This window comes from Astatotilapia calliptera, chromosome 9, assembly GCF_900246225.1.
Source record: "Astatotilapia calliptera chromosome 9, fAstCal1.2, whole genome shotgun sequence".
In the NCBI taxonomy this organism is placed as follows: domain Eukaryota; kingdom Metazoa; phylum Chordata; class Actinopteri; order Cichliformes; family Cichlidae; genus Astatotilapia; species Astatotilapia calliptera.
The window spans coordinates 24832203-24859616 of record NC_039310.1 but is presented as its reverse complement, the minus strand read 5'-3'; the positions used below and the strand labels follow the sequence as shown (position 1 = coordinate 24859616).

The 27414-nt window shown below is 38.9% G+C and overlaps 1 protein-coding gene across 6 annotated transcripts in view; it reads right to left on the bottom strand.

The window, feature by feature from the left end:
• LOC113029320 (dipeptidyl aminopeptidase-like protein 6) overlaps positions 1-27414 on the bottom strand; it is a 261437-nt gene that overhangs the window by 71322 nt on the left and 162701 nt on the right. For all 6 annotated transcript variants that reach the window (XM_026180141.1, XM_026180142.1, XM_026180143.1 and 3 more), the window contains one exon: positions 2504-2618. In XM_026180141.1, the coding sequence (XP_026035926.1) occupies positions 2504-2618 (115 nt within the window). The remainder of the gene's footprint in view (positions 1-2503; positions 2619-27414) is intronic.

The following is a 27414-nucleotide window of genomic DNA, read 5'->3' as shown; positions in this document are numbered from 1 at the left end:
GAAAGGTTATATGTGAAAAGTGATAAATCACTTGTTTACTTGCTAATGCTAGCTGTTTCTACAAATGCATAGATCCTAACAGCAAGGTTTATCTTAGCCACAATCTGCATGTGCAAAAACAAACAAAACAAAACTAGTCTCACAGCTTGATAAGGCCCATCCATTTTAAATGTGACACCAGACAAACCCATAAGATTAATAGATTCACAGTTTACACGTATCCTTTAATTAACTACCAAAAAAGTGAGAAGCTTTATAACAGAATGCCATTTGACATGAAAGGAGAGTGATTTCTTTACTACTTTAACTTGGGTTGGAATTAAACAATATTTAGAATTCATGTGACAAGCACCACTGTGTGACGATAACTGCTAAAGAGTAGTAAAATAGTGATTGCCAAACAGTATCTTTGCTTTTAAATGCCCAGCCCTCGTGGAGATGCTGCACGGCACAACAAGAATGTAAAGGCTGCTACCCTAATCGGGGTGGCAGTTCCTATAAAACTGGAAAAGTGCCTGTAAAATGACAAATAAGACATTGATCGTTAGGGGATCATTGTGTGCACGTTTGTTCTGATTCCTGTGAATTGTGGAGAGGCAGCAATGGATGCCACACCAAGGTCATTGATCTTTTGCCCAAATTAGGTCAAAACAGCACCAGAGGACAGTGTATATTGGGAAACAGCTGAGCACATGGAGTTATGAAGATGGTGAGTGGAAGTTGGAAATGAAGTTTAACTAGTGAACACACACACACAGCATTAGTACAAGGTTAAAATTTTACGGACTATTTGTTGGCTAAATGCAATCTCCATAGGTCCTTTGGCAGACTGCCTGGATTTTTCCAAAAGCAAAACTTACTCTTTTGAGATTTCTGATTTTGTAAACATAATTCACAGAGACCTTTAGAGGTCCTTATACTCTGAGTCAGTCTAGCCATTTATTCAGCTTTGGGGCTTTAAACTAAGCACACATAAGCTTTTCAGAATTTACAGGCATACAAATGGTATCAAAAGCATCTAACACAACTAAGGTACCTAACACAAACTGCATCTGTGCTTACTCTTTGAAAGACTAATCACTCAAACCTTACAAAAAATTATTTTCAGGGAATTTGCTGCTTTTTTTTGACAAACATCCCAGTTCAAAGAGTATCTCCAAACTTTTTTCTAACTCTCCAAGTAGATAAAATATTTGACTTTGAAAAATCCAGCCATTCAATTAATTGCGCATGGTGAATACTAGTATCTCAAAGAGCAAAATAAACTGTCTTTGAAGCTCAACTCAGTTGCTCATGACATCCAATTAGAACGCACAAACTTGCAGAATTGGATTTCATGAGGTCACAACATATTTTAATATCCAAAGGTTTCTAAAATCTGCTTACCTAAGTAGTTTAATGTCTGTTTGAGACCAAAACGAGGGAGAAACGATTGCATGTGTCAAGCCTTGCAGCAGAGCAGTAGTTCTGCTTGAACACACAAAAATCAACACAGGGAGGGTCAGATTAGGACAAAGTACAAGCTGGAGACACCACCTGCCTGGTGTCCACTTTCTGCCCGACTCCTGTTGGCCTGACGTGTTTTGTACTGCCACATAAAGCAGCTCAATTTAATCCAAATCCACAACAAATGCCCCAGGACAGGAAGAGACTGCAGCCAGGAGGTGACAAGGAGGTTTAGGTCATGCTGATTTGACACCTGCCGTCGAGCCGCAGTCTACCCCGGTGATATTTTTGCTCTTACATCGGTGTACATCTCTAAGAACACTACAGAAAAAAACAACACTGAATTTCTTTAGTAAAGGTTGACCCCACTCTGGGCTGTGGACATTAGCTACAATTCCCTGTGACAGAAAAATCACAAACAAGTGCACAGTGATTACTGTCTTTGGAGCTGAATTATAGTTCACACACACTACCAGTTGTATTGACAGATTTGACTCTGGCAGTGCATAAAAGCACGTCAAGCAGCTTTATGAGCCTGACCATAAACAGATGGTCTATTGATTTAACTTTAATCAAAATTTCCAAACAGAAATCCTGAAGGTCATCCCGAAATTGAAACTGCCTTAAAATAACCAAGGGGGAAAAAACGGCATTCAAAGTGTGTGTGTGTGTGTGTGTGTGTGTGTGTGTGTGTGTGTGTGTGTGTGTGTGTGTGTGTGTGTGTGCAACATTATAAAGACATATGGCAACTATGTTTAGGAAGAAAGCAATGTTGCGTAAACTGACTTCAATTAGGTTTCCTGACCTTCACTAAATGTAGCCTTTACAGCAAGAGTGCCCATGTGGATGCTAAGGGCGAGTGACACTGCAAACTCGGCATGAAAGCCTGGAGCACACAAGGACTGAGATACTGACACTCACACTTTATTCTTTGCATTGTTCGTGGTGAGATTGATTGTGAAAGCTTAATGAGCATGTTGGTGCATAATAATAGCCTTGTAAACACAGGGATGTGAAGTGTATGGTGTCCCTCCCCCTTCCATCCTGCGCCGTGTACCTGGTGTCAACAGGATGACGGAGGTGACGATCAGCGAACAGATGACCAGAATGACAAGAAGGGCGATCGCTATTCCCTTCCAGTTCCTCTGCGGAGGGTTACTGCCCACCAGCTCCTACAGAGACAGACAGAGAGAATAAATGGTCAGGATAAAGACTATTCTGGGAGGGATTCAGAGCACAGTTTATCAACACAGGTTGGGAACATAACAAAAGTAAAAATCAAAAAGAACAGTATGAGAAAGAAGGAAACACTAGATAAGAAGCACCTAGGAAAGAAAGGAATCAGAGAAGTATAAAAGGCAAAGTCGCGGAAATAAAGGATAGGGGTGTTAGTCAAGGACGAATGTGAGTCAGTGAGTCGCAGCCTCTCGGATCTCAAGGAGAGCCGCAGCAGCAACAGCAGCAGGAGGAAGAGGAGGGGGGAGAATTCTTAATGAGCCGAGCATCAGCGGCCATCACGCGCAAACGAATGTGACAGATAAAAATGGAGCCCATGACACGTTGGCGAATTGCATGCTCGACAAAAGCACGGAGAGAAGCTTTGGGGTTGGGAAAAGGAGTCTGAGTTATGAGGAACCTTGAGGTAATTTTTCCCTTTTTTCACCTTCTCCGTTTTGTTTGACCTACAAATCCAGAAACAAAGATATTTTTAATGCTACTGAACTGAGTGAAAGCCAAATTCTAAGGAATTACTATGGCTCCATATAAAGTATCACTGCAGGATATAAAAAGGAAATAACACAGGCAAAGCTGCTCTAGGCTTTGTGTCCTTGCCCAGATGCAATAATGAGCAAACCATGTGAAATTCATTTGACACATAGTCATGTGCAGCAGGTAGCCACATACAGCAAAAAAAATAATAATAACAGAAACAGAAGAGGACCAGCCACACATCTCTGTGAGAAAGAACAACCCTAGCCTGACCATCACTCGCTGTCTGAACGTAGAACTTTCGATCCGTGATGCTGTTAAACACGGCAGTTATTTTCAGATATTTATTGACTCTTTCCACACATTTTTCTCTCAAATCCAAGAGTCTGCCGTCCATCTCAATAAATGGACCAAGGGTCACCTCTTTTCCCATCTGAAGATTTGCAGAGATGTGGGTAAAAGAGGGGCAGTGGACTGCAGATGAACCCTCCTCAGAAAGGCAGAAAATGAAGCTCGAAGTCTGTCATCAAAGCAGACTGCTTTTTTGGTCTGACCAGTAGGAATATACTGCATCTGACTATTCATTTATTTATTTAGTTGGCTGACAGAAGATTGTGCTGTTGCATTTTGAGATTATTTCTTGTTAAATATTGAAGTTGGCAGGCCTGGCCGAATGACGCTGTGTGAAAGAGGGATTTATTTCTGGCATGTTAAAAATAGCAATTATCACTTTGTATTGCTACCTTTGATTGCATCCCATGTGTCTACAAAAGAAAGCACGAGACTGAGAATACTGCTCAACTTTATTTATTCAATTTTAATAAAGAGGTTAACATATTCTCGTGCAGTGCTTCAAGGTCAATTTTTTTTGTAAACTCATTCTTACTCTATAAAAGCCCACTGTGGGGAAAATGCAACCGTTTTAACCACCAATACCAATACACATTCCAGGAATCAGGATCCAGGAATGTGTTTCAGGAAGCACGTTCTCGGCATGATCAGCAGATCATGAGTGGATCACTAACTAAAAATAAACTACATTGTTCTGATACATTGCCGGAGCAATCTTTGAACAGTACAGCTTTTCCCAGACTAGCATCCTTGAATTAAGTGCCACATGGCATAAACTACACAAATCCATGCCTAATTAGCATAACATACTCTCAACCTCCTGTTTTTTAAATTTTGTATTTTTCCCCCTTCCCCATTAATATATATATACATTTTTTAGAAAGCCGAGGTCAGTTTCCTGAGCCCGATAACTGCCATACCTGTAAAATAAAGAATGAATAAATTGAATCTGTCTGGCGAAATGAATCAGGCTTAAGGATCTGAAAAGCAACACTTCATGCTACAATCTAAAGAAACAAAGTCATTGACATCTACAAGGTTGCAAACCGATTTCTAAGGCTTTGGTACTGCTGCAAACCATGGTGAGAGACATTAACCACAAATGGAGAAAACTTTAAACAGTGATGATCCTTCCTAAGATTGACTGACCCATCCACTAGGTGACAAAAGAATCTAGAGGAGCATCTAAAGAACTATAAGCCTTCATTTCCTTCATTTCAACTGAGTGTTCCTGATTTATCAATGAAAAGATAAAAACCACTGCTAACCAATAAGACTTTTGAGAAAAAAATTTCTGTGGACTGACAAAACAGGAGTTAAACATTTTTAGAAGGTTTACATCTGGCATAATGCTAACACAGTATTTTATGTGATGAACATATCAACAGTCAGTCATGGTAGTGGTATGGTGAAATGGACTGCTGAGCTGCCTCACACCCTGATTATATCAAACTATGAATTCTGCTCAAGTAAATCCTGAAGAAGAATGTCTGGCCATCAGCTCGTGCCCTGAAGCTCAAACTATGCAGCAGGACAATGTCCCAAAACACACCAGCAAGTCCAACTCTGAGTGGCTCATTGGCTTAGTCAAAGTAAGTACTTCACTCTGATTTAGATGGTTCGACATGGCCTTAAACAGGCCAATTATGCTAAAAAATCATTCAGTTTGGTCAAATTAAAAATTAATTCTATAAGGAAGATTTGGGGAAAGAAAATGCTCCATAGTAATGTGAAAGACTCATTGCCAGTTAACATTAATTCTAGATTGCAGTTCTTGCTGCCAAGGTTGGCACAACCAGTTGCTAAGTTTTGGCAAGATTTTTTCACACTGGACCAGGTAGGCTTTGATCATGTTTTTTCCCTTACTTGAAATAAATGAAATGATCATTTAAAAAATGTAAATTTAAAAATGTCCTTGGGTTATCTTTGCCTAGTATAAAAATCTCTTTAATGATATGAACTATTTAAGTGTGACACATTTTGTCTGTTACATTTTGTGTGAACTCATACATGTTGGAGAAAGAAACTAAGGCAATTCAGAAATTAAAGCATCTGAAAAGAAAAAAAAAAACATATGGGTGAATGACTTTTAAGCCCAAGTTTTCACACATCAGCACTGAATAGTGTGGCTAGCACATAGAAAGACCAGTGCCAAAACCACAGCCAAAAGGGACTCTGCAGGAAGGGTCCAAAGCCCAAAGCTACTGATGGAGGATTAATAAGTTCTTAATTAGTTTATAGAGGATAAAAGAGGGAAGCAGAGCATGTGCTTTGGGCACCTGTGGCTGCAGCCTTAATGAATACATGCGAAAGGCTTTAATGAAGCTGAATGGCTGAGCTATGAAAAAAAACCTTTTAGTGACCTCGTTCCCACCTTAATTGAAAAGAGCCCAAGACATCATTAGCCTGCAGATAAGAGCAATCAGAGCTATTTACCACACTTCCCATTACCCACATTCATTAAAACAAGGAACCAGTTAGTTAGCTGCATGGCCAATTGATGGTCACAAGGAAGAACACCTCAAGCAGATTCAAGTAAAAAAGTTCTTAAAGCTTTAAACTTCCCACACTACCCACATAACATTTATGCTCTGCTAATGTTATGTCTATCAGGTCTTATAGTTTGTATTAATTTAGTGAGATTAAACATAGAGGATATAGATTTAAGAAATTGAAAATGACTAACTTTTGGTTGCTGGATTGACTACTAACCACCAATCATCATGGTAAATTGAAGTTCTGGATCTGCCTACTCTGCAGGAACTACCACAAAGGTGGTTTAAGATACTTTAAAGGTCTGTAGTTGACAATAAAATGAATGCTGAGATTGAAGAATAATAACTAACACAATAAAGAGTTAACCGTTATAGCTTTCATGTATGCATGTAAGACATGTCTTGAAATCAAGAAAGAATAAATGACATTTCAAGCTCCAGTCACCTATGCCAAAGATTCACTATTTACAGTAGAAATTCACAGACATTTGGAGTGCTTATAGAATCTGAGCAGCAACAGAGCTTCTGCATTAGAGAAGCAGCAGCGAAACGGTAGGGTGACAGATGAAAGCTGATCGTCTAATGTAGACACAACTTCAGCGAATCTGTGGTGCGACAAAGGTGACTGGAAGCTTTTTTTCTTTCAACAAACAGAACCAACAAACATGCCCAGCCATGAGCTCAGTTGGTTTTGTTGTGGAGAGATTATTTCAGATATCCAGCGATGAGCATAATGCTGTGGGCTGCGAGCTGACAGTCTACAGTGTGATTTATTTTGTCTAATTCAGCGCTGAGCCATCTCTCTGGAACAATCTATTTTTTCAGCAGAAATGAAAATCCTATTGGAGATTTTACAAGAGTGGCACAAAGCCCACTGCTGATTTTTGTGGTCGATACAGCATGTGACTGAGTACGATTTACAATACGGTGACAAAATTGAAGGAAAATTGCTCTATAGAGTGCAACCACTCACATGCAATAATGGAATGTAAAGCAAACACAGCAGAGCCCTCAATCTGTGTAATGCACATTAAAGGAAAAGACAAATCCTCATGCATTGCTAAGTAATAACTGTTTATGTGTTATATGCAAATGGTTCGGCAGTGTAGATAAAGCAATCTAAAGCTGGGGATGATTCCATCACAACATTAACAGCTTTATCTATGTGCGTGACTGTAAGCATTTACAGAAATCCAGCCCGGAGGGCAACCTAACCTGAAGTGGATCGCTTTGCTGAAAGGGCTACGGCATGACTCACTCTCTGTAGCTCTGTAGCCAAAGCGATTTGGAAAAGGTAAAGGGCTCATCTAAATGTCCATGCAGTTCTGTTATCTCTTCTACAAGGATCAGTACAGCTGCTGCTCAGAGAAGCATCAAATGTCACAGTGTATCTTTAACCAATAACTCATTTTCAAGTGTAAAGTTTATATTCAAACTCACTCAACCTTTCCAAGTGTGATGTTAGGAAAAGTTTTATCAAGTTTTATCACCATGTCAACTTTAGTCCAAGTCCAAGATTGACAGTCAGTGTTTGTATCTTCACCACTGTCAAGATTAAGTAAGTTCAGCAAGCTGTCCAGTAACAGCAAATGTTCACTACTAGTCCGACAGCACAAGCTAAGAGCCAAAACAGGAATCTTGAAGCATGCAGCAGCCGAAATAACTGTTACAATGACTAATGACTCAACCAGTATTTCCATATAGATCAACATACCTATGGGAATGACATTGAAAACTATGCATCAATGAGAGCAAAATCTTGCTAGCAAAGCTAACTGTGAGAATGCAGTATTCTTGTATTGAACTGGAACTTGCTTGGGGTGAAGCAGAGTAATAATCAAAGAACACATGATTAAGCCAAAAAGAGCAAGGACAGAAACCTCACTGGGAATTTGTGTCAATTTTTTTTTGCTCTTTCTGTGCTCAGAGGGAATAATGGTAATCACTTATTCAGGGTGCAGACACAGGACAAAACCTTGTCTAACCTTCCCGATCAGGCCTCTGTGATCTGTAATTATCATAATGATTGGACTAATTACCTAGGCCTTATGTGCTAAAGTAATAGCGAGAAGAGTGGGGGAGAGAGATGAGGTATAAAATGCACAGCAAGGAGAAAGGCATCAGAGCTTGCAGGAAAAGTAAATAAATAAAATGTTGGGAGGTACAGGAGAGAGTTCACTGACAGGAAAGCTTGAAGCGTGACCAAAACATGACAGAGAGACGCTGTGGATGGATCCAGGTCCAAACTCGAATAAAAACAGATTCCTGATGTGTTCTAGTCCTCTGTAACTGTCATGTTTGAATCGGCAGAGCATGCACAGACATTATGAGTTTTGAGTCAACCCCGAGAGTGCATAACACAACACTATGTCAGTGTTCCTTGAAGTAAACAAACGGAAAAATCGACATAGCTTTTGAGCAGTCACAAAATGAACAACTATTTGATTTGAAGTATGCTTGAAAAGGCAAAATAAGATACATTTAGCTGCTTTTCCTTCAATTTTTTCTCACTACTGAAAGTAGTGGTATGCAATTTGAAGTCCTAAACCTTCAGGACCACTGACGAGGCAGGTCAAGTGGGGGTATCCTTAATAGTCTTGTTTTATAAAAATTAACTGCATAAATGAACTTTGAACCACACAAAGCTAATTTAGTGGCTCCTACAATAAAAATGTACTCAGCTGGAAATGAAAATAATGGCTCCTATCTTTGGATGAAGAGCTCTTTAGTCACAAGACATCAACTTCCGTTGAGCTCATTTGAGTTTTACAACAAACCTGACTTTTAAGAGGACCTTTCAGGTTAGTTTCCATATTGACTTTTTAGAAACATTGAAAGTGTTGACAAAGTAACAGTCATAATGCCCAAACCAGCAATCATCTAAGAAAGAACAGACCATTAAAAATGTTCTAAATAATGAGAAATTGCTCAATTCATTTGATGCTATGTCAGACGAGACGATTTGGCTCATCTCCCTTTGCTGCTTTAATAGCTCTAACTATATTGTGTTGGGCATGGCTACATGTATTCTCCCTCAGGACAAAATGATAATGCCTCCAGCATTAGTGACAGTATAGTTAATTAATTCTGATTCTGAACAAACACAGTGATGTGCAGGAGTGTATCTGTCAACCAAAGTCTTGTGTACTGCTATTGCTGCATGCACAGTTTCTGTATTTTAATTCAGATGTTTATTGCAACACACATCATCTTCCAGCATAAATCTTAGATCACTTATAACACCATGGGAAAAGGAGTTCTTGAGTCCCTTTGAGCCCTTGTACAGACAGTCTTAGAGATGGTTGTGGCTAAAACCTAAAAGTACAGGATGATGCTGTCATGAGTTAATCAGGATTGAGACAGTCAGCACTTAGCTTATATGGAGACTGTATCCAGGTGTCTGTATCCACGTAATGCAATTCACATGAAATTTGAGAATTTCACTCACTAAAACAGAAGTGCAGACTTCCTGGAAAGACTATCACTCAAATTAACCTCAAGACCATTGCTCAGATAATTGGACTGAAAATGCTGTAATGCCTTCTTTAAGTTCTTTTGCGTTCCCTTAGTCCACTTTGGGGAACATAACATTGGGGGTTTGCCCAGGATTTAACCAAAAAATGAAAGAAAAAAAAATTGTCTAAATGTTCCAGTTTGCCTTGATGCATTTAAAAAAAAAATAAATAAAACGACACAGTCAGAAGGTACCATAAATTAGCTGGGGGGATGTATAGCATGCCAACAATCTGTCATTTACATCAGACACAGTCCAAAGAATGCATAATATTGAGCCTAAACACAATATAAATAAGTGAGCTATTCACATCTATATAGTTGTCACAGCGAACAAGGTGAGAAATTAGCTGAAAAGATCGAAACATAAACAAAAATAAAAAGTTTCTAGTCTTTTATAAAATGATTCTTTCTACAGTAAAGTTAGTCAGGTCGTGCAGTGACAGCAGGGCGGACAGGAAACATGTTTGGCTTTGATTAAATAAAACTGCAGCACAAGTTATGTGCCACAGCTTTGACTGCAAGTGATGGAGATTAGGGTCAGAAAGCACAGAAAGAAATGGATTAGATTAGGTCATATAATGACATGCACTAATAAAACCATATAATCGCATAATGCAGATTATTTTGTAATATTTACTTGCTTTATGATTATTAGGTAGTTGTTTCAATTTATTTTACAAACCTAATTTTTTTCATGCAAACAAAGACTAATAGGTGTCATTTCAGACCAGTTTCATAGTGCAGAGGCATGATTTAAACTTCAAACAGAGGGATTTTGAATCTCTCCTTCTTTCATCTTCCTCAAGCGGACTTCATTTTGGCAGAAATATGAGCAGATTAGTCTCAAGTTCAAATCCTCTTCCATTGTTTAAGTGGCTTTAAGTACAGATGGATTTTCTCTTAGGCCTTTTTCAATCAGACATTTAATCTTTGAATAAAAGATTCCAAATGGTGCGCATCTTCCAGCTCTGTGCTTCACAGGTCAAAGAGCACCCATGCAACTGCACCCAAACACATTTGGACAATCTTCTTGTTGTCATAAAGTGAGGTGCAGCGATACGGCTGTAAATAAACAAGCTGTCTTTTTTGTTACTTAGGCCAGGAGAACAAATTTTCAACTGTCTAGCATGTGTGTGTGTGTATGTTCTTCTTGAGTTTCTTCCGCCTGGCTTGTTTGATTTGCGAGTGAATCTCTTCCAGTCCATTAAAGAGATGCTGGGAGGGCGCCACTGCCAGCTGACCTCTCTCTGCAGAGTTTGCTTTAAATCACATCTCTGTAGAATAACACAGAAACACACTGCCGCAGGACGAGTCAGTGTATATGACATAGGGCTGCCATAAAAATTTGAAAATATATAGAATGTATATATAAGATCGGTTCAGTCTCCATGACGGTACCTGTGGTTTTGTGAAGGTATATTCTCAAGCTTCAACTTCAGCATTTTGGCCTGACCATATTTAGACAAGAGGTTAAGAATGCTAATTTATCAGCTAATGCACAGATATTTCAATAAAACATGGATACCTGCCACATACGCTCTTAACAGCTGTTAAGAAAAGGTAATTTGCCATATAGACTAAAACCTTTTCTGAACCAAACTGTAAATATGTTGCTCAGCTGTATAGTTGGTTATGTCAATGATTGATTTGTTTATGAAGTGGCCAAGGGCACCTACACATTGGCTTCATTTAAAAAGGAACCTGAACACTCCTCATTTGAAATCTCATTTAGTTCGCCAACCATACCCTGGAACTCGTACACGTGTTTTAAAATATGATTTCTGCTGCAGCCATAGACAAAATGTCCCTTTAACATGCAAGCGCACATTCTGAAGAAGAAGCAATTACTCGCATCTATTCTGTAATATTTTCCTCATCGCCATGGAAACAGAGTACGAGTGAATCAGGTTATTATCCCTATAGCTAAAGCTCCTCTGCATAGTATACACACATCATGATATGGCTAAACAAGTGATGAGGCACACACATGAGGGAATAGCCCTTCTTGCTTGCCTCTCATATATAATGCATGAGGGCAAAAGTCTATTTGTCAGTCTCAACGCACGTCTTCTTTAGGAAACAAGAACAACAAAGAACACAAGCAGAGTTTCTCCTCATTTCGTCACTTTTTCCTGTGGCAGCATGTGTCTACAGATCTGTCAGGGGAGGCAAAATGTACCTGCCGAATGAAAAGGTTTACCTTCATCTCTTAACTTCAGCAGTGCCACAAGTACATGTTAAAGATAAATGAATTTCAGTGGAGGAAAAATAAAAGTCTGGCCTGACTATTCTAATAGTAGAACATTGGGCATTGTGGTCATTCTTCCAAAATTCTATGTTACTACTGCTTTAATGACTGATGCCTATTCAAAGCTACCCCTGGGAAATGTTCCAGCATAACATTAGCTAAGTATGTGAAGGAAGCTGTACCCTTGCATGCAAATGTGTGATGTGCTGACTCCAAACCTTCTGAGGTAAATTGGATCTGTATGGATTATGAGTGACAAACTCCGAAATAAGGCGTGTAGCTGACATTTGTTCCATTATCTGTATTTTGTTACTACATTTGAGACAGCAAGCCTCATGTGTTAAATAAAAGCAAATCCCAGTTAATGTGTATTTAGAACATGTTACTGCTATAAGGAGTTTATTTTTTTTATAAATCATTGATTACGGTAATTCTTGTTGTCACAGAATGTACACGCAGTTCTGCTATTGTATGCAATTACTAAATTTAGTTCAGTTGCACAAAGAGTTGCTGTGACCATGTCACCGCCAGCCATCTATGTGCTTAATTGGCAAAACTAAATATGAACTAAATATTGTCACCACTAAATTCCTGAAAAAAAATTATTTACTTATAAAAAGGCCCATGTGTCACAGACTCAACACTGACTGTCCACTTGGCACTGCCCAGATGGACTGTGTGAGGATGGTCTTTGAAGAGTATTCAAGTAGTGAATACCTTACATTTCAAGATTTGATGAGATTTTTGGCAACTACAACTACTTGGTTAAGGTCAAGATCTGTGCACAAAGAAGGTCATTCACTTCTTGCCCTTTGCTTGGTAACTGGTTGTCAGTTGAGAGAAAACAGTCTTGAGTCTTGTTGCCTTTGTAACATTTACCACCTTACCACATGTCAATCAGCAATGTCCTTCACTTTCATTGGTAGTCACCTCAATCACTTGCTCTAAAGTTTAACCAGATACCTGAAACTTCATTCCTTTGTCTCTCGAAGTTGGTTAATAACATTGGTTTCCCATGACTTTTGGTTGTTGTGTTCCTGCTGACGACTTTCAAGGCCTGCAGTCCACAAGAGGTGGGTTTTTGTCAGTCTACAGAGAAAGCACTATATTTCAAAGGAACCAGTGACAGTACAAGCTTTCTAATGTTATACTATATTCTTCTTTCCATCAATAACATGCTATCCTACAGGAAAACAAGCAACTCCATACAGAGGTCTGCCACTGAAAATATCTGGTCACTTAACACTCTGTGCTTGTTCACCAGCAACTCGAGTTTTATGAGATGCAGTTTTGTTGCTCAGGCTCACTTAAGTGTTTTGCATGGAATGCTCCCAGCTGCAAAGTAACTACAAAATCATCTGAGCTGCTGTGTGGAAGGAGGTTAGTGGAGAATACAAAAAAAAAAAACAGAGGAAGGGAAGAAAAAAGAAAGCTGGATGGGAAGGTTTCACTGCAGAACACTGCATGTCCCCTCAGCCCACACCCAGAAAGATTAGTATTCAGTGCAACCAGGCAGCACAGCCAGTGCATCTCTCAACAACATTAAGAATTGAAAAGTATCTTTTCTATTGTTCTTATCTATCAGCCTTCATTCTATAATGCACACTTGTCCTGCTACTCTGGCAAAATAAATTGCCATCATGGAAACAATATGCACCGACAGACGCGCTCGCTTTCTCGAAATGAAATGCCCCTCAACCCACTGCTTCCAGGCGTAGGGGTCTAATAAAAAGAGGCTGCTGCTTTGTTGATGTTTACCCAGGCTAATGTATTCTGGCCTGCTGTTTTTTTTTTATCAGTTTGCAAAGTAAAATATGAACATTCATGTAGAAAGAATAGACTTCCTTCCTCCTTTATTGGCATAATGTTTGGCTGAAGTGTTCTCATGATGAAGAATGTCTCACGCTCAAGTGTGGTCTTCTTTTTTGGAAGAAAAAATAAAATAACCTGCATTCACCTCTCTTCTTGCTGAAATTAAAAAAAAAAAATCTGATTGGGAGAGCTTCTATGCTTGCAAATACAGACAGTGTTTCTCTGGGTGAGAGAGGGCGACAATGATGGGTATGATCATGTACCAGCAATGCTGACTGCACAGTGGAAGTTCAAGTGCATACAGTGAGTTATAGATATCGGCCTCAATAAAACAGCAAAAAATAAGTAAATCTCATTAAAAATAATATATTTTAACAGGGTTGTGAGGCTGTGATGGATCCCACATAACTGCATAGTTCGTTTGAATCTGTCTAGTTTGTTTGCATTCCCTTGTGTTGTGTTACCGTGGTGACTCTGTCAAAGTTTAAAAATAATTCATTGCTTACCCTCCATCTGGCCACCTGTTGTTATTACCACAACCCAGTTGTTCATGCTATTCAGCTGAGAATGGAAGAGCATGCTTTGCATGTAAGAGTGGCCACTGAATGATTTAACAGGGTTGTGAGACTATTTGTTTCATAATTACTGGCCAGTGTATGTGCACTCAACATTCATCATATAGCTGAATATTACATAAGTCCTTATTCAATTCAATGGAGCATGTCTATGCTACAAGTGTAATGAACTGTAAGGCTTAAACATCTTGTTTAATTTTGTTGGCACACTTGAATCATAGGTTTTGACAGCAGGGATTTTTATCATTAACTTAATCAGGAATTACTGCCAACAATCAAAAAATATGTTTTCCATGTTTTGTTTTGGAAGGAATAAATGTTGCATAAATCAGACTTCGAATAATACAAACAACACCTCTGCAAAAACCTTTAGAATATGGAAAGGCGTAAAAAGGAAATTCTGGTGTACATAATTGATACTGACGTGAGGATATCTGGCTGACAGGGAAAACTCATTATTTGAAAAAAGACTTCACAAAAACACTTTTCCATTAATACATTAAGAAGATGAAGTGTCCTGAAATTTCAAGATATGCAAAAGAGGTGACTAAATATGCACTAATTTGCATAAATGTCTAACAGGCAGAGTGGAGTCAAATATAAACAAATGTGTATTTTAAACATTTTTAACTTCTCTGATGATCCACAGTTGCACCCTAGTCAGATACATCAATAATTCACAGCCAATATCAGCTGTCCTCAGAAAATGCCTATTGTAGTTTTCAATTTAGTTACAATTTTGTCATAAACGGTAAACAGAATACAGGTGGTGTGTGTGCTACTAAGGTATTACATGATATTCAGAATGGGGTTTTTACAATTAAGTTAATAGTCTTATTACGCTTTCAACTAAAGCACAGAATTATCCGATGTGTGAAATAGTTGCTATGTAGCTCATACATCTTGTGTAAGCAGAGTGAGGAACTAAACTAAAATGTAAATATGTAAGTAACTTCCATATATAAGTAAATATATGATGAAAACAGCAAGACAACCTAAATCTGTCTACTTACCGCCCGTCACTCTCAGTGATGCAACAGAGGGCATCCATGAAAAACAAAATGAGAGTCAGCAAATAAAAGCCTTCCAGGACAAACTATCCATTACATTAACCACTGCTGGCACCAATGGTCCTATCCAGGAGATGCTGACTGTTACAAAATGTGAGAAAAAAGGATTGGCTAATAACAACATGGCTGGTGGCTAAACTAGGCTAATGGCACTTATGGTGTGTGAGATTCCATGTCTGTATCTTTTTAGGCAGCATGTCTTTATTATTAAGCAAAAGGCAAAGTACAGCATCCAATTCAAGACATTAATATTTTGTCTGGAAAGTGGGAGAGAGAATGCACATATAGAAAATGTTTAATTTAAATATTTACAAAGACAAAGTCAGATTAACGAGCCATGCTGAGTTTTTTGTGTTTGCTTTTCTGCTTGTTCAGTAAATGTGGATTTCTTTACAGTTCTATTCAAAGCAAACACACTAAAACTACAGTTTTCTTCAGATGTAATCAAGGGTGGGAAAAAAAAAATCACCAGCCAGCAATCCTCAGTGCCTGCAGTCTTTATAGATGCAAGCTCACTCCATGTCAGGATGCATGTTGTTTGAAGGTAGCAAGCTCATCGAGCATGAACTTGACCATAGTCCTGGGATTGAGAGCAGGACTATCGATACTTTTAATCCTTCCATAGGGTAAAAAGTTGCGTAGTCTTGTTGTTTTCACACATAAAAAAAGAACGTGCAAATGAAATTATTTGGCTTTTTAAGCATATTTTTATCACAAGCAACCTGGTACATAGAAGTCACGCCTTTCGTCCATTAAATAAAGTTTCAAACTAGGTGTAGACCAATTTATTTATAATGGCTAATGACTGAATGAAAAGGTCTTAAAAAGGTAAAGAAATGGGAGAAACACCCTTCAAACCATATGAGTAAAAATGTTACACAGTTTGTCCACCAGAGGGCACTTTGCAACTTCACTATTGACACAAACAACAAGTAGCTAATCCAAGGAGAGTATATAATTACACATAAAAATGCTAGCCAGATGTCTTCGTTTTGTATGTCTATTTTTAAAAAAATAAAATAAAATAAAAATAATTATAATAATCAGTCAATGCATCGCAATATCAGATTTTTAAATCACCAAATACAAGTTATGAAAACCTATATCGATCAGGATCTACTTAGGTATGAGTAATTAGCTTCTCATTAGGGAGTGACAGCACCTATCACTCACATAAATAAGACCTCTCAAAGACAAAGAAAGCAAAGAAAAATGGTGATGGATCGCCAAGTCTGGAAGGTCTCAAAATAATTTGAAATACACCATCTGACTCTAAGGAAAGCCGATGACATGTACTACAATAAAAAAAGAAAGAAAAAGAAAAATGGCCACACCAGGTGTCAGGAACTACAGCATATAAGTGTTTGATGCATGCACTTGTTTTTATTTTTTCAAATCCAAAAAAATAGCCATTTGGTGCAAACCACCTTTTCAGGAGAAGAATACCAAATTCAGCAATGAATTCAGAGCCATATTTACAGCAAAAGTGCTTGAACTAGTCCAAAGAATCTGTCCAAAACTTGAGGTGTAAGAGGACCTTTTACCAGAATAATAAGCTTAAGCACATCAGCAAAATGGCAAAGTCAAACCCCAAATTTACAACTTACCAAAATAGTGTGGATAACTTAAAAGGCCAGTAAATTCATGGAAAGTCTCAAAAAGCCTTGGATGAAGGACTTTGGCAGCAATCCAATGCAGAACAGCTCTGGAAAATCCTACAAGAGTACTGCTAAAGCCAAGGCTGTACTATTCACCAGTATATTACTTCTACTGATGTTTCTGTTGAATAAATCTATAGAATATAGATGCACTATTTTATATGGTCAGCAGTTCTTTACTACAACATTAGAAAAAAAGCTTCTTTGGTTGTTCTGGAATTACAAAAATTTAGAAAAAAAAAGGCTTTCTTGTAGTGGAAAGACATTCTCATTGTGAGTATAAAATATTTACTTGTAGCAGACTTAAAATGAGTCAATGCAAATTCTATAATTTCCCTCTACACAGAGAACAAGGTGTGCAGTAAGTGTGGATTTACAACCGTGGAAAGAAGGAAGATGGTCAAAAATAAAATAAAATAAAAACTGAACAGACAGACAACAAACATCTCCAATGGCATAATCCAATGCTCTGTCTTTGTGGTCGGTATGGTGCGAGCCACTGCACTTTTCCTTCGAAAAAAATAAACATACACTGCCTCTGTCTCAGTCCTTAGAGACCAACATATTCATCTCACAGCAAAGGGATTGCAGCACCAACTAGCCATGCTGACACTGTACGTTCTGTTAAGAAAATATACCCTTGCTTTGTCAAGGTCTGAAAAAGGTTGATATTGAATCTAGTAGTAGTAATCCGCTGTTTTGTGCTGGGTGGTTTGTTTACAGCAGATATATAAAGGTGGGTACTTAGGAGCTGATCAGTAAGCTGTGAACGAGCAGAGCACATGTACTCGGGAGTAAAGTAAAGAAATTCTGAGCAGTGCCACAGCATGATGTGTATGCAATAATATGAATGTGTAATTCATTTTAAAACCACCATTAGTTTCAGGTTAAAGACAAAAAAAAAACAATATTGAGAAATTTAGACATATGTTAATAAAATGATTAAACGTATAGCTTGAAGCACATTTTGCAGCCACGTTGCCCATAATACCTTGAAGGCAAATATAAGCAGATAACTAACGTGCCAATTATACTGCAATGCTTTTTGGGTAGTGCAGTGCAAGAGTTCATACCATGATGTGGAGATTCATTTCAAAGCAATTTTAAAAAAGTACTTTTCTACAACAAAACAAAGAACACTCCCAAAAGAAACAATTTCAAAACCACACCAACAAACCATGTCTGGAAATAATTTGAATCATTTCTTATGAGCTTCATGCTCAGAAGAAACTCATCTGGAATGTGTGGGTGTCTTGGTCTTCTTGACAATGCCTGGGCAATATGAGCAAACTACTCCTCAGTATCAAACCGACAATTTGCTGCCTCAAACCTAGATTGCTAACAAAAAAGACCGGGTACAGACAGTACACTGAAAATGACCTCGTGACCTTAAACAATACTACCAACAACGAAGGGAGCGAGGCATTTAACCCCGGTGTATTCAGCTTACTGCTCAGTGCAGTCAGTAGAAATGAAAACTGCACTGGGCAGCTCCAAAAATGTTTTCAGCTGCGGGAACCTGAATAACATCCTGATTAAACAGCAGAAGAACTATTCCCTGTGTCAATCCTTTGTGATTAAACAAGCAACAGGCAACTGTTTTCCTTCACCCTATTATTATTATTAAAGGAATGTTGATTGTACAATGTGGTGGCAACACAGTGATTACCACTGATGTCAAGATTGTTTTGGTTTGAGTCTTGCTTTCACTATGCAAGTATTTAACCCACTGGGTGGCAATCTCAAAGGAAAATTATTGTGCAAATATGCAGTCAAAACAACATCACTTCCATCACCCTATAGCATTCCCTGATAACTGCGAGGCCACATGGTAAAATAACTAAAAATAGAAATGGAAACTACCGGGAAAAGAAGAAGACCAACAACAAAAAAGTTAGTAGTAGCAATAGTTGAAGGGTGAATAGAGGCTGACAACGGAGAGCGATAGAAACATTAAGTACATGAAGCACAACCCTCCACAATGTAATGTAGTGGTTTGATTGGGTGATAACACTAGAAGAGCCTTACATAAATAAAGTCCATTTATCAATATTTCTACTAAATCGGGAGGTATAACAGAATATGGCAAATTAAAACTTTATTTGAAATTGAAAAAAAAAAGCACAGCAGAAGCAAACTGCTAACTACATACAACTACATAAACTGTACTTTGGTGCACATTTTTCAATGATTAAAAAAACCAATAACAAAAAAAACAACAACAAATACACGGGTGGCAAACTAAAAGAGAAACCTGAACCCTTGAGGGGATGCAGAGGCTCCGTTATTCAGTGAAAACTTGCAAAGTGAACACCAAGGAGCTTTGAAGCTCTTCTGGCAGCACGCAGCGGCTAACACCTTACTAAGACTCTTTATGTTGGTTTCGCCTTTGATTTGCAAAGCTTATGAATAATTTATGGTCAGCAGGAATTTATGAAACACAACAATTAAAAAGGCTCCTTTTAAATGAGTCCTTTGAAAGGAAACACTTTCCTCTCTGTCATCCATATGCAAACAAATAGCCAGGGTTTAAACAGACAACACTGACTAACACTTTTTCTAAATGAACACGTGTTTGTGGTTTTTACATTTCACAGCAGACATAAACATTGGCTTCCTTGGCGTCAAGTTAAAGAGCAGAAAATATTTATAAAAACCTGTCTTTTTGATAAAGTGAACCATGAATGTATAAATTCTGGTAGAAAGTAAAATTCTGATTTGGACAGCGAGGAAGAAATTAAAAGGTAGAAAACAAAAAGACCTGAAAAACAATCATGAGGCCAATTTCTTTGCCAGGTATCATAATGACAAGCCTTTACTTTAGTAGCTGAGCCATCCCCGTCAATACAGCTCAACCCTTCTCCAAAGACTTTATTCACACCGTCTTTTCAGATACGCACCTTGACATTTTAGTTTGAGGCGGGCACTTCAGTTGTCGAGCAGACTATTACTGGAGAGGAGAATGCACTGAAATAAGGATAATTCCCCACCAAGACCCACCATCGAAGCACTCATTGAGGAAAAAAAAAAGAAAATCAGGTATGCCAGCACTGTGGTGGCAATGCAGGACATGGAGGAAGCAGCAGGCTTTAACAGATATGCTTAGTGGGCTGCAGCTAATGAGCCCTGATGCAGAGACTTGAGGATTCGCTGCGAGGCAGTAGACTTGACCAGATGCAGTGAGAGAAAAGTCTGAGTGAAATAACAGTCACATCCAAATGTGTGTGTGTGCATCATGTTCAGCTTCTCTTCAATTTTCCCTCTCAAGTCCAGTAAAATTATATTTTGAAAGGCTCATTACTACAATTTGGAATTCTAAACATGTATTGAAAGTGTCTTGGTTGCACAATCTATCATGAACACAAAGTACAAATAAACCACCAAATGAAATATTTTATAAGTGCATTTTTTTAAAATGTACAATATAATGAGTAATCAAATTGAAGCACTATTGCAGATAAATGTACTTTTCAATAACGAACAAAACATTCATTCTCTGCCCTCCTTTTTCTCCCCCCCTCCTCACTCTACCGTCTACCTTGCTGCTGCCTTTACCTGAAAATAGCCCAGAGAAAGTGCTCTCGTCTCTGAAAAGTGGCGAGCAGCTTGCTCTCTTGTCAAGCTACAGTGGGAAAAAGGTCGATGAGTGTCTCCAGCGAGAATGTCGGCGAGAAGAGAAATGTGTGCATTAGCCTCCAAGAGTACATCACATCTAAACGGAGAGACAGAAATGGTGGTCAGTCTCTTTACAAAGAAGACAACGTGTCCGTCTGCTAAACGAGCTGTGTTTTTTTCCCCACTGTAGAAGACTGATGATGGCGAAAAACAAAAGACAATGAGTTTTACCATAAATAGTTTAGTACTACTCGCACTAATATGCAGCATTTGCAAAGCTCGAGCTGAGAGGTTGTTTGTTTAGTTTAGGCTCAAGACTGAAAACAGACTTCTATAGGAAGCAATTTGTTCTAACTGTATACAGTGGGGCAAAAAAGTATTTAGTCAGCCACCGATTGTGCAAGTTCCCCACTTAAAATGATGACAGAGGTCAGTAATTTGCACCAGAGGTACACTGCAACTGTGAGAGACAGAATGTGAAAAAAAAATCCATGAATCCACATGGTAGGATTTGTAAAGAATTTATTCGTAAATTAGGGTGGAAAATAAGTATTTGGTCAATAACAAAAATACAACTCAATACTTTGTAACATAACCTTTGTTGGCAATAACAGAGGTCAAACATTTACTATAGGTCTTTACCAGGTTTGCACACACAGTAGCTGGTATTTTGGCCCATTCCTCCATGCAGATCTTCTCGAGAGCAGTGATGTTTTGGGGCTGTCGCCGAGCAACACGGACTTTCAACTCCCGCCACAGATTTTCTATGGGGTTGAGGTCTGGAGACTGGCTAGGCCACTCCAGGACTTTCAAATGCTTCTTACGGAGCCACTCCTTTGTTGCCCGGGCGGTGTGTTTTGGATCATTGTCATGTTGGAAGACCCAGCCTCGTTTCATCTTCAAAGTTCTCACTGATGGAAGGAGGTTTTGGCTCAAAATCTCACGATACATGGCCCCATTCATTCTGTCCTTAACACGGATCAGTCGTCCTGTCCCCTTGGCAGAAAAACAGCCCCATAGCATGATGTTTCCACCCCCATGCTTCACAGTAGGTATGGTGTTCTTGGGATGCAACTCAGTATTCGTCTTCCTCCAAACACGACGAGTTGAGTTTATACCAAAAAGTTCTACTTTGGTTTCATCTGACCACATGACATTCTCCCAATCCTCTGCTGTATCATCCATGTGCTCTCTGGCAAACTTCAGACGGGCCTGGACATGCACTGGCTTCAGCAGCGGAACACGTCTGGAACTGCGGGATTTGATTCCCTGCCGTTGTAGTGTGTTACTGATGGTGACCTTTGTTACTTTGGTCCCAGCTCTCTGCAGGTCATTCACCAGGTCCCCCCGTGTGGTTCTGGGATCTTTGCTCACCGTTCTCATGATCATTTTGACCCCACGGGATGAGATCTTGCATGGAGCCCCAGATCGAGGGAGATTATCAGTGGTCTTGTATGTCTTCCATTTTCTGATGATTGCTCCCACAGTTGATTTTTTCACACCAAGCTGCTTGCCTATTGTAGATTCACTCTTCCCAGTCTGGTGCAGGTCTACAATACTTTTCCTGGTGTCCTTCAAAAGCTCTTTGGTCTTGGCCATGGCGGAGTTTGGAGTCTGACTATTTGAGGCTGTGGACAGGTGTCTTTTATACAGATGATGAGTTCAAACAGGTGCCATTCATACAGGTAACGAGTGGGGGACAGAAAAGCTTCTTACAGAAGACGTTACAGGTCTGTGAGAGCCAGAGATTTTCCTTGTTTGAGGTGACCAAATACTTATTTTCCACCCTAATTTACGAATAAATTCTTTACAAATCCTACCATGTGAATTCATGGAATTTTTTTTTCACATTCTGTCTCTCACAGTTGAAGTGTACCTCTGGTGCAAATTACTGACCTCTGTCATCATTTTAAGTGGGGGAACTTGCAGTCAGTACATCTGTAGAGAGTGTCTATGATGACAGACCCATCTTCTTAAGCTAACATCACCTGTTAAAATTGATTTCTTTATTGGGCTTAACCACAGAATTCACCTATATGTTTATCTTCATGCTTACATAATTGCTGCCTAGCCATGCTCTTGCCGTGCTGCAATATTTTGCGACAAGCCCACTCAGTTAGGTATACCTGTTTAACGGCTTGTTTAAGAGGGGTTTAAACGATGAGAAGAAGCACCCAATCTGATCTCTGTTCCAAAGAGTGGGTGTCCTGGTGAAAAACGCCCAATCACTCCTAGTCCTCAGAGCAGGGCAATATGACCAAAAATATTTATCACGATATACATTTGAAAATTTGCGATAATGATATAACTGATGATATAATTGACACTAGACAAAATGTTTTACAACTCCACAACTTTATTAGTGCAAAAAACCCCATCAATGTATTTTCACTTAAACAAGCAGCTGTTTTTTTATGTGCATTAAAGTTATATAAAAATGTAACAGTGCAAATGCAAATGCCTTGCTGACAGTTTAACCAAAAGGCATTTCCAGTGGAAACTGGCCGACATATCCTCAGCATAACCATGTATAATATCCACAAAACTTAAAAAGAGGTTATACACACGCAACATGGTAATATTAGGTTGAAGCACAGTACGTATCACTCCGTGAGGCACCTGCCTAATATAGCCGTAAAGCTCCGACAATCCATCAAGCGGTGCGGCTTCGTAGCTTAGCAAAGCCATACTAAAACATTTGACAGATTTTCGAGCACCGTGTACGACATAAAATCATTTCGAGGTCAGCAAACACAACCAGAATTCATACATAAGGCACATGGGACTATAAGGGGCACTGTCGATTTTCAGAAAAATCAAAGGATTGATTTTAAGTGTGCCGTATTTTCCAAAAAACACAGTAATAATGACGGCCCGCTAGCATGCTCTACCAAAAATAGTGCTTTGTTGTGTATCTGACGGACGAAAGCTAAACCAGTTCCACACCACTGAAGTTGCAGCATTTTTACAAACCAATTCTAGTTCATCCGTTTCATTTAACGATCCACTTTCGCTCTTCTCATTCTGCGTCGCCGCCATATGCGTTTGTAAACATAGGCACTCCGCATGCGCGTTTTACCCATATTCTATCGCGATATTTCATTTTCCTATCGTTGCCCAAAATTACACCGGTATTACCGTGAACGGTATGATATAGCCCAGCCCTAGTCCTCATCTGAGATTGTGGGTTTGCCAGCAGAGCCTTGGTTGAGGACCTTTTTTAGAAGATTTTTAGATCATCTTAGAATCAATTTTAAAATTAATAATCAAGGGTAACCAATGATGTGTTCTCTTTCTGCATACTATGTAGGTATAGTACAAGCCATAGCTTGTGTAAATGAATCACAAGAATCCAACTCAGAGGGCATAAAAACATGTGTCACTGTATCTAGCTTTTCTCTATTTACCTGGATTAAAAAAGATCTTAATAATCTTACTGCTGGGTGGGTAGAAGCCTCAGCATGAGCATGCTGACTTGTGTGAGTCATGCACCAAAAAGTGAGACACCCATCCATCATAAGGTTTTCAGCAATTTGTGCTACAGTAGCTCTTCTGTGAGACTGGATGACATGGGCCAGCTTTTGCTCCCGATTCACCTCAGTGAGACTTTGACACCTATTGCCTTGTCTCTGGCTCCATAGAAATCTTCCAGTAGATATTACCCTGCAAGGCTCGCTGTTTTCACGACGTACTCCAGTCCACTCATCTACCAAGCTGAAGATGAGCTGTGTCAAACTCATTCAGATCTTTGCGCATGCACTTTTCTTGCTTGTAACACATCAACTTCATGAATTGACTTTTTACTAGATGTCTAATAAAGCTCACCAACTGACAACTGCAGTCGTAGGTAGAAGATCAATATTATTCTCTTCATCTGTCAGCAGCTTTAATGTTTTAGCTGGTAAGTATAGCAATATTTATGTATACTCGTGCAATCTTCAGTACATAATCTCCCGTGCTAATTATTTCCTCAAACTATTGGAATAAACATGGAAGAAATGTGGAGAAAAGCTCATGTTGCATATAACCACATCTTACTGTCTGAGACAGGAGGCAAATACTGCACTGCAGCCTCAAGAATGTTTTCAGAAATCTGAGTTGCCTGTCATTGAGTTGGGCTGTATGACTCTCCTCTCTCCCTTCACTACAATATAGAGTGCAGCAGAAGTAGAGAGGAGAATTGAAAGGTAGGTTAAGAATTAAAGTGCAGGGCAGGAGGGAGGTAAAAGAGAAAAGCTAGTAGCAGAGAAAGCTTAAGATAGCCTTTTTGTGCAAGGTGTTCAATTACATTCAAGTGATCTGGGAGTTATATGCAGTCATGCGTATTGCCGATGTCAATATGCAAAGAAAAAAAACATAGTTAACAAGATTTTTGTTCATGCATAATGCTTCTTGCACCGGAGTCAATAGTGTATGCCAATTACTTGAGGGTGAAGTCATCGATGCTGCTTTGTCAATTTGTCATCTAATTATGCCTCCACAGTAAATTTTAAACAGAGGAGCTGTAATTAAGTATGTTGATTTGTTAGAATTTACAACTACTTGGCTTACAATTACCTTTTGGTTAACTTACATTCAAGTACAATGATTAGAAACTTTTCTTAATGCAACCTATTATCTGTTAAAACATGTGCCAAGCTAGCTAGTAAATATGGTTGACAATATAGATTAGCTCTAACAGATCAGCAAATAACACTGTAATAGAAGTATATGGTTAGTAATGGGGAAAAAAATAACCCCACATCTTCATTCAAACTAAGTTTCCTTTGGTGTAGTCAGGTAAAATCTACATTTACATTTATATTGCCACCATATTAGCACTTTTCTTTCTACAATATAAACTGTTATAAAATATGGTGCCTTCTGTTAGTTCTGTTGAGGCTGGTGAGCAGGCAGTTATAAAAAAACTGAAGAACTGCCTTAAAAGGGTGCCCATTATTAAACTGAACTTTTAAATCTGCTCTACTATTCTTTGTGATCACGCAGACTACTTACAGTATTAGAAAGTTGCTAATCAGTCTTCAAATGTGCTCTCCAAATGAAACAAGCTAAACACACAAAAGCAACAAGCACCTGCAACTAAACAGGTCATCTGTTCCTGCCGCCTGAAACCACCCAAGTAAGACTTCCCAAATGATTTTCTATTTTAAATCGACATTAGAAGGCAGTAGGAATGGCGGTGGCACAAAAACACCCAAGTTTCACTTCAAGACTTCAGTCTCTTCTGGGATCACTCTCATGCTGGCTGAAAAGGATTAAACATTTCTGTTGAAGAAAAATTTTAATCTTTTAAGTGAGCTGAGAAACGGCTGCAGGACTCTGTAGGGATCAGCTTTCAAAAAGGAGACCAATTCATAAGGGCCTGAATCATTTATGCATTTTTAAAGGTGCCATGGCAGTGAATCCTAAAATAAATTTTGGTAACTTAATCACAAAGACGTACTGGGGGAATGAGGGTTCCCTGAAATCTGATCTTCTCCAGGATGGCTGGCAGCCGCAGACCAAATATAGGCCCAGTGCTTCGGTCATAATTGGAAGCTTTATTGATTTCCGGGCCTGTCGTCACGCCTGAGGTGACCTTTTGTTTGAGAATAATTGCTCTATTAGAGGGTTTATTCAGGCACCTGCTGGGTATCTCAGACACTATTATTGTCCAATAAGAATCCCCAAGCAATAAAATAGTGACCCTGTCCTGATATGTTGGGTGGACGGAGAGATTCTGACTTTCTGCACTGCTGGGGCTTATCATCAAATGGGAATTACAGGGCTGGCTCGGTTCCTTTTCTGGGTTAACATGACTTGCAATATGGCTGGGAATCTTGATAAGGTTATACTGTATATTGCTTCAACTGCAAACCTTCAGTCCTTCCTTTTTGAGAAATGGCCATACTTATTCATTGCACTGCCTAGCAGAGAGTACCTCAGACATGGAAAATAACTGATTTTGCTGGAAAACATCGAGGCACCAGCAGGTTAGAAAGTATTGGCTGCAGTGCCATAAACACGGCATATTTTCTACATCAACTACAGACTGTTTCTTTATAACTTTGAATTTAAAAGCAGTGAGCACTTCCATTGCTTCTCTAGCAACTTCTAAAGTTCAGCGACATTAAAATGTAGCATCTGAAGATTCATGCCAAGTGTGATTTTCAATGAGTCAACCAAGAGTTTGAAAGCTTTATCAGGGAGACTTTCTCAAGCTGTGGTTGAGCTTCGTGGTGGTTTTGCCGAAGCAGACTGGCCGCTTGACCTCAAAGTGGTCTAGAAGAACTCTAAAAGCAACAGAAAGTCAATAATTAAAAAATGAAGCCAAAGAATCATGTTTTTCTTAACATAGAAATTCATTATTTATACTATGTGGCATGGGTCAAAGGGGAAAAACAAAATAAAAAAAAGTTTTAAAAATGCAAGAATAAGATGTGTGACATGGTGACTGCACAAGTCTGCTTTTAAATAAAACATTAGTTGGCAGACCCAAAAAGTTTTACTGCATCACTACTTCAAAAATATTTAATACCAATTCAATCAGAATTTAAAACCTAGGTGTGAAAAGGGAAGAAAGCTTACACCAGCAGATGTGAGCTGGAATGGCATTTGAGTGGAACCTCTGAGCAAACATCAATAAGGCTTTCAAAATGCCAAATATCCTTTCAAATTACGTCACTTTTCCATGCGTAGGTATGGTGAAAAGTCAGCTGTATGTCTTTCATCCTATTGATCTTCGTTTCCTAAAGAGACTGAATTTTTCATATTTGATAATCGTGTTTAAATCAAACTTGGGACCTGGCTGTCACATACAGCTTTCTGGCTGTGCCAGCAGGGCCGAGGGAAACAGACTGATGAACATAAAGGTAAGTGTTTATCACCGTATCACCAAGTTTTTCCACAGTTGGTGTTGGGAAACTGTCATGCTCCATG